The sequence below is a fragment of the Panthera tigris genome, chromosome F3 (genome assembly GCF_018350195.1).
Source record: "Panthera tigris isolate Pti1 chromosome F3, P.tigris_Pti1_mat1.1, whole genome shotgun sequence".
NCBI classification, from domain to species: domain Eukaryota; kingdom Metazoa; phylum Chordata; class Mammalia; order Carnivora; family Felidae; genus Panthera; species Panthera tigris.
The window spans coordinates 24,855,898-24,868,386 of record NC_056678.1 but is presented as its reverse complement, the minus strand read 5'-3'; the positions used below and the strand labels follow the sequence as shown (position 1 = coordinate 24,868,386).

Here is a 12,489-nt window from a genome sequence, read left to right as displayed (position 1 = left end):
TCTAATTTTTGAGGACTTTAGTTCTGCAGTGAAATCCACAAAGAGTTAAACTGCTAACAACCAGCATTCTGGCCAGAATTTACAATCAAGAGGAAATTAAGACTCTTTAGATGTCTTTTTCTCAACATTGCAGGCCAGTGTTAATGTTGATGCTAATGTTTTAAGAATGTGGTAATATCATTGTCATCTTAAGAAGATAAAAAGAAAAATTCTAAAAACACTTTTTACGGGTATACTTAGTATAGCACTTCAGTTCTTGCCCATTATTAACATAACTGTCGTCATCTTCCTTACTACGGATATTGGTGTCAGCTCTGAGGCACTATATTATGCTTTTGTCATGGTAGACATAATCTCCATTATGTGACCAAAATTGTGCATGGAGTGATGTTAGGCTGACTATACCTTTTACTTTTTCTTAAGTATTGAATACCCTCAGGAAGTAGGCTTAGGGTTTGGCTTTTATAGGGGACATTTGGCTGCCTAGAAACATTAAGATATGAAGTAATTTAAATGGTAGTCTGATAAAACAGAGTTAGTGATCCCTTATAATCCTTTCCTTGCCATCGATGAATTGAAACAAGACTGAATAAATCTATAAATCTATTTAGCCCTAAAACCTAATAAGGGACCAAGAAGCTGATACTGCATCTTGTTTTGTTTTGTTTTGTTTTGTTTTTAGTCACAAACTCTTGTGAGGATTAACTCAGGAGATTTTATTTGCAGACCTAGAGAAGAGTAAAGATTATGCCATTGTGTCCCAGTAAAATATCAAATGTAATCAGAAGCCTAATTGAAAAGTCTTTTATTAAGTTCTTCTATTGGGGCAGATCACTGTCAGTTATTGCACTCATAAGCCTAGTAATCGGAAAGGCTAATGTGTCTTTCAGGACTCTGGCAGACAGTACGGCCCCAACTGAGTATTACATTTTGTCATAGCCTGACTTCCTGATTTCATCTTTCACCCAATCTCTCATTTGGCCTCTTGAGCAGCTTAATCATCATGTGCTGCAAATTCTTATTTATGTTAAATGGCAAGTATGGATTGCTCACAAAAGTTTCTTGGCAAGCAATTTATCAATCATTAAAATAACCCTTACTGTTATGGCTTTATCGGGTTGACATTATATAGAGTAGGAATAACAGCAGAATGCGCAAACAGCTGCTGGATTGTGAACAGACGTGAAGATTCTGTAAGGACAGTTGAAAATGATTCGGAATAAAAAGAAAAAAGCTGCTCTGGACAGAGATACACTTATGAGAGTAAACAGACCATCTTGGCAGTTCATCATTTCAAATGGGGGGACTTTTGTGGCATATGGCTTCCTGTGATATGAATACATAGAAATCCAAACTAAAGCAAAGGGTGCACCATTCGGGGTTTTTTTTTGTTTTTTAGCCTTTTTCATGGTGTTATTTCAAAGCTAAAAGACAAATACACAAGCATTTTGAACCAGATTTAGTCATTAGCCTGAAGGTGAAAGTCGTTTTAAAATGTAGTAGTATAAAACTTCTGCAGCAGTCTATGGTATGAAGCAGGTTTTTGCTTTGGGGAGTGGAGAGGGAAGGAGTCATTGGTGTAGTATAATGGTTTTAACTCTGTTTTTCTATATATCTGCTGTTTTTTTGTTTGTTTGTTTGTTTGTTTGTTTGTTTGTTTGTTTTGTTACTCAGATTCTAAGCTGGGTCCAGCTGAGGTCTGGACATCCAGGCAGGCTCTGCAGGACCTGTACCAGAAAATGCTAGTTACTGATTTGGAATACGCTTTAGACAAGAAAGTAGAACAGGATCTGTAAGTACTATCATTTGGGATGTCCCTGTAAGATCAAGAGTCTCACCAAGGCTTTAGAATAAAAAACAATTTGGTTGTTTCTTCTTAACCTGTCTCAGAGTAAGGTCTTTCAATGAAAACAAAAAATTCTAGTACTTGTGATTTTTTTGAGCAGAATATTTGACCATTGTTACTACTTCAGATAGTCTTAGGCAGCAAGAGGAGAATGCTTGAAGTTGAGTCTTATTCAGGTCTTTGGGGTATATCATAAAAACAAATTTATGTATATTTCAAGTACTAAGAGACAGTGTTTGGATTCTCTGTACGTGTTCAGTCCTGCATTTAAACCACGACTAAAAAAGAAATTCAACAGTAAACTTTAGATAAATCTTCTTTGGTGAATGTGATTCTATAAATTTCTCCCAAAGGAAAATGTGTTTGCATTGTAAGGGAACTTCTTCCTTTTATAAAATAAGTAGGTATTTCCTTCCCCCCCCCCCCCCAATAAAACTAAAGAAAGATTTTGTATATTTAGGCTATTCCACTTGTTCTTTCTATGAGAGGTGAAATGACAGATGACCAGATTCCCAAGTGAGTAAATAAATGCCTTTTGTGGAGGGCCTTGCCTTATAAATTGGATCAAGGATATTAGCCTGATGAAATATTAAGAATCAGTTAAGAATATTCTATTTAGTAATGCCTAGTACCCTAAGTTGTGGTGAAGATTAGTTTTTCCTATATTGTTCACCTTTTTTAGATGCTTTATATTTTTAGGAGTTCTAGTAATAAAAAAGCTTAATCACAGCCACTCAGAATCCGTATCTATGATATTAGAGGCAAGGATAAAATGTCATCAAAAATACTGAGGGAGCGATTGTCCTCATGAAGCATTAAAAACGCAAGTGCTCTAGTGTCTCAAAAGTTGACATTGATAAAGAATTAGGTACTTTCCAGGTAGGTTGTAGACCTTTCATCTGTGTTTGCTTCCTTTAATCAAGCCAGTAATAATCTCCCTCCATCCTAGTTCTGTTTTCCCCACCCCCCACTGTGGTTTCCAAGTTAAGGAATGACTGTATTTCACCCTAACTGAATCTAAAATGATTCTTTACACAGCTTGATTCAAGAAAAACATTTTATAATAGAATTTTGATATGCCATATTTCAGCACTGTGTTTTTTCCTATTTTAAATAGCCAACATTGAAATATCAAAAAATGAACTTATATTTCAAGCTGTGAAGAAAACATTAACCCCAAGAGAAATAAAGAAAGCATTAAAAAGAATTAGAACAGAGTGCTGTGGGAAATAGATTTTATGGAAATAAGAGATATGGCTTAATATTGAAAAAGAAATTTTCCCCTTATACCTGTCACTTAATAAGGATATACTCAGTCATTTCTTGGCACAGTGTATATGGCAATTTGTTGATAGCTTACTTTTACTTTGGTCTTGCGACTGTAGTTCTTGTTTTGTACTGGGATTCCTAAATAGGCTTTAACTATAGTAGTTCTAAAAGATTAATAACTGAAGCCACAGTCTGATTATTCGAACATTTGGTAAGTGTTTACTAAGGTCAGTTGGATTCTATTGCATGTCTGGTCTTGCTCAAAGAGGAGCATAAAGTTATTTAAATAAGTGAGTAACTTTAATGCAGGTTTACTGTCTAGTGTGTTATAATTATAACAAACAGTTCTTTCTTGTTCTCAGGGGGACCAGTGTCTGCCCAGTGAGTCACTGCTATACCAAATAGAATTACATTTTGTTTTCAGCTGGAATCATGCCTTTAAGAATCAGATCACAACACTACAAGGCCAGGCAAAGAATCGAGCAAACCCGAATCGGAGTGAAGTTCAGGCAAACCTATCTCTGTTCCTAGAGGCAGCTAGTGGCTTCTATACTCAGGTGAGTTCTGCATTGTATACCAGTTCTCCTAGAATTAGTCATGAATGTTCTTTATACACCTCTTGTTTAATAAGTACTTTTTGTTATGATTATGGGGGCATCCAGGAGTTGATCACCTATAATCCCTCAAGTGAATAAAAATATCCCAGATTGTTGACCATAAGACCTTTAAAACAAAAGAGATTCAATCAAAAAAGGTTTATGGGGCTCCTGGGTGGCTCAGTCGGTTAAGTGTCCTACTTTGGCTCAGGTCATGATCTTGTGGTTTGTGAGCTCGAGCGCCGCGTCAGGCTCTGTGCTGACAGCTCGGAGCCTGGAGCCTGCTTCTGATTCTTTGTCTCCCTATCTCTCTGCTCCTCGTCTGTTCATGCTCTGTTTCTCTTTCTCTCAAAAATAAGTGAACATTAAAAAAAAATTTTTTTTTAAAGTTTATGTTTTGGCTTAAAGTTTGGAGATCTAATTGTGTGAGTAGAAAAAGGGTCATGAGAGCCATATCTTAGTGAAACAGCAAAAGTAGTCTGTTATAAGTGGTATTAGAGCAAATGTGAATTTATGGGTATGGGTATAGTTCATTGTGAAAGTAACAGCTGTGTTGTGCCAGGTAAGAAATAGTCAAAATTTGTGATATCAAGTGAATTTTCATAGTATTATGTGTTTAGTAGAATTTATCTGAAGCTTTAAATGCTGTTAAGCTACCTAAGAAATGAAGTAAATTTTCCTCCATTTTAATAATAAAATGATTACTTTATTATTTTAATGATTTATCATCCTCAGAGACTTATCCTGTGCTTGGTTACATGCTGATAAAACTTCTAAACCGGGCGGGTTAAACAATACATAAATCTTCTTTCCGAACAATGAATTTTCTTTAAACAGAATATTTTAGAAAACTTCATCTCATCCATTTGTAGTAGCATTCATAATTAATAAAATGTGTATAAACTCTCAGAATGGCGAGACACAGTTTTGAAGATCTTAGACTAAAAGAAATCTTTGGCCATTCTCTCTTTGCTTGCTGCTTGACCGTTGCTACCTGTATTTTGGCTCCATTTTGGTTTTACCATGTCTCGGAATGAAGGAAAAGGAAAGGCTGTGTTGGAAGTTGTCACATAGTTAGCCATCATCTTACAGAGATTATTTGTTTTACTTAGACTAAAACATTCTTCACAGTTGATCATTGAAAGAACTAAAGTATGGTTCTTCTTTTCAAAATTAATTTTTAAATGGATGCCAACTTCTAGCAGTAGAAGTTGGTACTTCTGGAGAGAGGGATTGCAGTGTGCCACTAGTCCTTAAAGCAGATGTTAAAGATTAATTCATTCCACAAGTTGGCTTTTAAAAGCTTACTGTTCTAAGGCACACTACAGATACTGAGGATATGAAGGGAAAAGAGATAGTCTTTTCCTTTTTTTAAGGGAATATCTAGTCTAAATGAAGAGATGGATACATTAATAGATATTCCTTTTTGCTTTCTAATTATAAAAATAATGCATACTAATTTTAAGAAATTTGGAAATTATACAGAAAAAGATTTAATTCTGTTCAGGATAAATTACTACTTTAATATATATTCTTCTGATGCTTTAATAATTTTGTACATAGTTGTACATATCCAGTATCATATCTACTTTATAAACATGTAAGTTTTCCCTTGTATTGTCATACAGTTTGATAAGCATTTTCTCTAATATTGGATTATTTGATGATGACAATTCTTCACTGGATGATGAATAAAATCATCGGATAATCAAGTTATAAAACTATTAACATACATTGTTATTTCCCAGGAGATTATCATTTATGTTTTTATATTTCCATCAGCAGTGTATGTAAGTGTCCATCTTTTTTTTTTTTTTTTTTTTTTTATTTATTTTTGAGAGAGAGAGACAGAGCGCAAGTGGGGGAGGGGCAGAGAGAAAGGGAGAGACAGAATCTGAAGCAGGCTCCAGGCTCCACGCTGTCCGCGCAAAGCCCAACACAGGGCTTGAACTCACAAGCTGCAAGATCATGACCTGAGCTGAAGTCGGACACTTAACTGGCTGAGCCACACAGGCGCCCCTGCAAAAGTATCTATCTTGATGCATGCTTGCCAGTGTTAAGTGTTTTCAGTAAAAGTGAATGCATGATTAAATGAGTAACTTACACTTACTAGATGGAAAATAATTTTTCTTTTAAAATTTAATGTTTGGGTTATTAGTATTGAACTGCATTCCTATTTTATTAGGTATTTGTATTTTGTATAAGTCATTGTTTACTTTTCCTACTCATCATTTGGATCCTATTGTTTTCATGGTGATTTGTCTGATTTATACTGAAAGATACTAATTTTTTCCATTATTTTTGGCAGATATCTTTTTCTCAAGTTTCTTCTTTTGTTCTTTCATTTAATTCAGAGTTTCCTAATGTTACCAGGTTCTTTTTTTTTTTTTTTGAATATGGCTTTTTTTGTTTGTTTTGTTTTGTTTTGTTTTGTTTTTGTCCATAGGTCAGGGAGGGAGTGTGAGCAGGGGAGGGGCTGAGAGGGTGGGGGAGAGAAAATCCCAGGCAGGCTCAACGCAGGGCTTGAACTCAAAATTGTGAGATCATGACCTTGGCCAAAATCAAGAGTCAGACACTTAACCATCTAAGCCACCCAGATCAGTGGATATTTAGTAAGGACAATAATATTTATATTTAAAGGAACAAATAGATATTATAATTCAAATCTCAATATTTGAAAATTAGCACCAATATCTTATAATAATGATTAAATTATGACATATCTGTAAAATGCAAATTTATGAAACTATTATAAGTTGATGTTTATGAAGATCTTTTAAGATGATGAAAAGATCGTGTTATTGAATTACAGTTTGACTGGATATGTTAATCGAGGAATCTCAGCTCAGAGTATTAACAAAAGTGTTATCCCCTACCCCGCCATCACTACTTTCAACTATGCTTTGTTGAATTCCAGATTTCTACCATAACTTCTTAGAAAGATTTCATAACATTCTGGTTGCTTTTAGATTTTTGAAATATAATCTAGTTTTAAAACCCTAGTCTGATTCAAATCTGTATTCCTTTCTCTCCCTATGTAGTAGAAAGTGGAATTTTGAATGAACACAGCTGAAGTAGGGGGAGCAGTAGGGACCCCGAGCAGCTGGGCATGGTGGAAGAGAGGGAAGGAGTCCATATGCTACAATACATTTTTATTATAGTTATTATACAGATTGGTTAATCACCTAGAAACATGATTTTTAACCTTTTTTATGATGCATATATGTAACACATTTCCAAAGTTTTAATTGCACCGTGATAAATCTGCAAGGAAGGAAAACAAGAATCATTTTTATTGAGGGAGTATGGTAATTGTAAACAAAATTTTATAGGCAGGTAAATAAAATCATTCAAATTATTTTATAATGAAAAATATATGGCTAATCTAATTTTGAAAAACATTTTTTCAGTTTTTATAATAAGCATTGATTTTCTCCACCAGCATTCCTTAGGCAGTGGTTGAACAATTAAAACAATTGTGGAATGAGCGTTAATAAACTTTTTCATATATTAACATTAATAGGATATTTTACTTGCATTTTTATGTTGTCTTCGTTTGATAATTGAAACAGTTAATGGTGTTGCTAACAATAATGTTTTATACATCTTTCTTGATTACACATAGTACTGATTAAGCTATGAGACTGAGGGTGTAGACCAAATCCACGTCATCGTACAATCTTCTAGGCCAAGATGAGTTTTGAATTTTAATCTTTAAGTGTAGTTGCGAGCCGTTGGAGAGGAGGCAGGGACGTAACATGATAAAGTTCGCATTTTTAAAAGATTATCCTGGCAGGGGGCTCCTGGGTGACTCAGTTGGTTGAGTGTCTGAGTCTAGCTTAGGTCATGATCTTGCGGCTAGTGAGTTCGAGCCCTGTTCGGGCTCTGTGCTGACAGCTCAGAGCCTGGAGCCTGCTTCAGATTCTGTGTCTCCCTCTCTGTCTACCCCTTCCCCGCTCAGGCTCGCTCTCTCTCGCTCTTTCTCTCTCTCTTTCTCTCTCTCTTTCTCTCTCTCTTTCTGTCAAAAATAAATAAACATTTAAAAAAGTAAAAAAAAAAAAAAAAAAAAAGATCATCCTGGCTGTTGTATGGAGAATGTTGTATGGGGGTTAGGAATGGAAGCTAATTAGGATGCTACTGTGGTAATAGAAAAAAAGTGATGGATTTTTGAAGATTAACCAATAGACTTGATCATGGATTGGACTGGATATGTGGAATCAAGATAGGGGAGGAGTCAAAGATGACTTCAGTTATCAGATTGAGCAGCTAGTTGACTAGTTGTACCATTTACCGAGATGGAGAATACTGAAGAGAAAACATCTCTGTCCATGTTAAATTAGATAGCCTAATTGACATCTGAGTGCAAATGTCAAATAGGTAATTGGATAAATAAGCTTGGAGCCCAGTAAAAAGGTCAGGGCCAGAGTAAATTTTATGATTACAATGAAGAACCCTGCCTTAGTCAGACATTAGTGTTTGGTATTTAAAACCATAGAGCTAGGTGAGAACAGGTCAGCACAAGAGGAGCCACCATTGCAGTAGTAGAAAATCAGAGCGGTGACTTGGAAGCCAGGAGAAAACATTTCAGTAAGAAGAAGGAGTGGTCATCCCTGTTGAGTGGTGCTAAGAAGTCAAATAAGATGATTGAAAAGTGACCGATTAGATTTGACAGCATAGAAGTCACTGGTGTCATTAACAAATACTGTATTTCTTCATTTCTAAAATATTTTGGGGGCCCCTGGGGTGGCTCAGTCAGTTATCTTCCAACTCTTGATTTCAGCTCAGGTCATGATGTCACCATTCATGAAATCAAGCCCCATGTCTCTGTGCTGTCAGCTTGGGATTTTTTTTCTCTGTCTGCCCCTCCTGTGCATGTGCGTACTCTGTCTCAAAATAAATAAATAAACTTTAAAAAATAATTTAAAAATGTTTTTCATATTTTAACGTCTCTTGATTAGAAGTTCACAAGAGATGATAAGGCACTATTTAATTGGCAGTATTTTTTTCTCTCAATGTTACAATAAATAATAGTTCATCATACAATTTATGGTATCTTGGATTTAATGAAATGTGACTTCGGTAAAGTGGGAATAGAAATCTGATTGGAGTGGATTGAGAAGAGATTAATACATGATTATCCTCATTTATATTTCTGTGAAGATGTTTTTACTTCTTAGCTGTCATTTTGTGAGCCATTTAAAGCATGGTACCAAATTCAAGCCAGAACCGAATTCCCAAAGTAAAGATGTAACAACATTCTACTGTAGGTTTTTTTAAAACATCGAAGAACTGAACAAGTAGTTGTTACTCTAAGAAACTGGGAGCCAAAAAAAAGTATTATTAAGTTTCTGTAGTTTTTTTAAGGGGTGATGTTCTATACCTTCATAGTTAGTTCTCCATTTTTAGCATAGAAGAGCCAAGGAGCAGTGGAATAACGTAATACTGAGTTTTCACAGAATAATTGCCAAATATAGTTTTGTTCAACTTATGAAACATCTGTTTTTCTTCTTTAGTGCCACCTTGTTTCTGCATCTAAATCAACCAGAGCTCTCTTACCCAGAATCTTTGAATCAGCAGGAACTTTTCTGATATCTTCACCTACAACTCCTGGGTTCAGGCAAAATTTTATTACAAGACATTCTATATGATGCTCCAGCCACGTTTGATTTACTTTTTTGTGCATTCTTTTTTCTTCTTGATAGATGTTTAGCCTTGCCTTGTGTTCCAGTCTGTTCTTTCAGTACCTACCAAACTCCGTTCTCTACCATCCACCATGTTTCTTCTTGCTGTCTTCTACATTCGTCTGTTTTTGGTGTCTCCCTCTCCCCCCATTTTTTGTTCCTTTCCTGTATTTCTTGCCTTTTCTATTTGCTGACTCTAGCCATTCTGAGCATTTACTTGCTTACCTAATTTTATCTCAGCAAATTCTTGCCCATTACAAATGTACAGGTATAAGTAAAGCTGAAATAGATAATTCCTGTGCTTAGTAGTAAAGGGTACACAAGGGTACACAGAATTTGTATTCAGTTATGGAAGTGGTTTTTATCTTAGAAAAAAGTAGGACATTTTAAATCATGAGTTGCGTCCTCAGGGTGTCTTATTTTATATTGTGAATTCTGCACGTTAAAAAGTGTGGTGATAGAATCAATGTATTTCTAATTTTGTAACGTTAGTCAAATCACTTGATATTTCTGTTGCTTTCATATCCTCATCTGAAAAAATAGAGCTTCATCACTATATATACTATATTGCTGCTAGTTTATCTCCAGGATAAGTGAGACAAATGTATCGAGTAAGCTAGGGAATGCAGTTTGCTACAGATATAGATTATTCTCTTGGCTTATGCTAGCTATCATGTTTTCCTTGCTCCCTTCCCCTTCCCCTCCCCACCCTCATGTTATTTATCTGTCTTGCTCATTTGACTGTGAGCTCTTTAAGAACATAGATTTTCTTATTCATCTCTGTTATCCCTGTTGCTTACCATGGTGTCTGATATAGTAACCAAATATTTGAATGAATATATTTAAGTAAATATTTGAATGGGTGGAATAGAACGGAAAGAACTGTGTGGGGCCAATAATGAAACCCTTGGAGAACAAGGTGGGGGGAGAAATGCTTTTGAATAAAGGAGGCTGAAAAGGAATGATTGGTAAGACAACAACAACAACAAAAAAGCAAAGCTCAGTGATCAGCCTTAAGGTTAGCTGTTTTAAATGCAGCAAAGAGGTCCAATAGGATGATGACTGAAAAGTGTCCATTGTATTTGCTTATTAGATAACTGGGTCTCATATGGACAACAGTTTCAGTAGAGTGGTGGTGGATGATAGGATGGGAAGAGGGGTTTGTGTGGAAGGCAGATCATAATGGATTAAGAAGTGAATAGGAATTGAGAAAGCAAATAGGACACGTGTGGATTCCTTTGAAGCAGTTTGGTTAAGAAGAGGAAGAGACATTAAAAGGTTACTGGAGGAGGAATCTAGGATCAAGGAGGGGAGTGTTTTGGTTTTGGATTATTATATTTTCTGTGGGCGACACTTGATATTTGCAGGCCATAGCAAAGAAGCATGAGAAGTTGACAGTAGATATAAGAGTGAGGGGATGGTAGGCAGGCGGCAGACAGGAATGAAATAAGCATGCTCAGACAGAGGAGTTAGTTCTGACGAGGAGGAGGTAGGTACCTCTAATAGTAAGACTAGAGGAGATAAAGGAGGAAGAAGTGGGTAGTCTCCATAAATGTCAAAAGTCCCTTGCAGGTCTGTATCAGATCCATTGTGTATGCAAAGATAAGAACTGACATAGGACTTAAAATAAATCTCAGGGAACTCCTAAAATCGAACAAATATGTTGGCTTGCATTTAAGTCCTATTTGTAACCACTCAGTCTTTAATGGTTTTTGTGTCTTTCTAAGAGAAATAGTAGATAGATAATTTCTTGGAGTTGCTTGCTGAATGGGACTGAATACCCTATTCAGGTAAAAAAGTCTTTTTAAATAATGTTTCTGTTCCTTTTAGATGCACATCTTAGATTGCTCTAATACTTAAGAATTTAAAAGATATGATTTATAATAAATGTTACTTGTTATCCTATCCTGTTTTCTTAGAGTCTTTGCTCCGGTCTCAGTAGTATATGATATTAGGTATACATATTAAAGTATACAAACTTTACTGTTAGAGCACTGCTGACTTACCAGTTCTGACTTATCACTAAATCTTGCTCATGTTTTCCTTTTAGTTATTACAAGAACTGTGTACAGTGTTTAATGTAGATTTACCATGCCGTGTGAAGTCTTCCCAATTGGGAATTATCAGCAATAAACAGACGCATACCAGCGCCATAGTGAAGCCACAGTCTAGCTCCTGTTCCTATATCTGCCAGCACTGCCTCGTCCACCTTGGAGACATTGGTGAGTCTTTGGTGTGAAGGAATTGCTAATATATTCATCCTTTTCTTTGGAGTAGTCATAGAAAGAAGCTCTTTTCCCTCAAACTGAGTATGTACACACAATTTCGTTTGCCATAAGAGGAAATTATAAATTGTATATTAAAGAATTTACATTTTCTCAGTATTTTGGGATTGGCAAAGGATTTTCAAGGTAGTAACTTTCATATGAAGATGTAAATTTTATTTGGACTTCATGCAGATGTAGGCAAATGAATAGCAAAAATGTAATCAAAGCTAAAGTTTTCAAAGTGGTGCCATAATGTCTTTTAAATTAAAAGTCTGTACTCTTGGAATTGCAGGGTTTATAAGTTACTCCTTCTGAAGGTAGATTGTCTTCTTTCCTTCCTATCGTCAGTATATTAAAACCTCATTTTTAATTGTTTCCTTTTTGCAGTTAAATTTGTTTTTCTATTTAATGTAGTTTGTCTGAGAGTGTTATGTAACTTATTCTTGTTCGTCCCTTTAAGGTGACCTAAAAGGGTTGTAAAATAAATTAACTATAGGATTATGTTTCAACTGTCCTCAAATAACAAGGAATGGAGAACATTCCTTTGAGTTCGAAGATTTTAGATATCTAGATGTCATATAAATCATTGACTCCATGTGGGGTCATGTCAAAGTAAGCACCAAGTTCTGCATGGAGACTCCGTGAATAGTGCATTTAGGTTGTTTTTGCTTTCAGTGTATCCTATGCACACACATACTTAATATCGCAGTAGGTATGAGACATTTTTCAAAGTCACTTTATAAGATATTGAAGAAATACATAATTTTCAGATCATATTGTATAGTGTTTTTTGTTTTGTTTTGTTTTTAAGTGCCATATAACTCACCCCT

The 12,489-nt window shown here is 35.4% G+C and overlaps 1 protein-coding gene across 11 annotated transcripts in view; it reads left to right on the top strand.

Moving 5' to 3' along the window:
• Window positions 1-12,489, top strand: part of SMG7 (SMG7 nonsense mediated mRNA decay factor) — an 89,852-nt gene that overhangs the window by 51,954 nt on the left and 25,409 nt on the right. For all 11 annotated transcript variants that reach the window (XM_042976015.1, XM_042976023.1, XM_042976021.1 and 8 more), the window contains 3 exons: window positions 1,675-1,792; window positions 3,540-3,672; window positions 11,443-11,614. In XM_042976015.1, coding sequence (XP_042831949.1) covers window positions 1,675-1,792; window positions 3,540-3,672; window positions 11,443-11,614 — 423 coding nt within the window. The remainder of the gene's footprint in view (window positions 1-1,674; window positions 1,793-3,539; window positions 3,673-11,442; window positions 11,615-12,489) is intronic.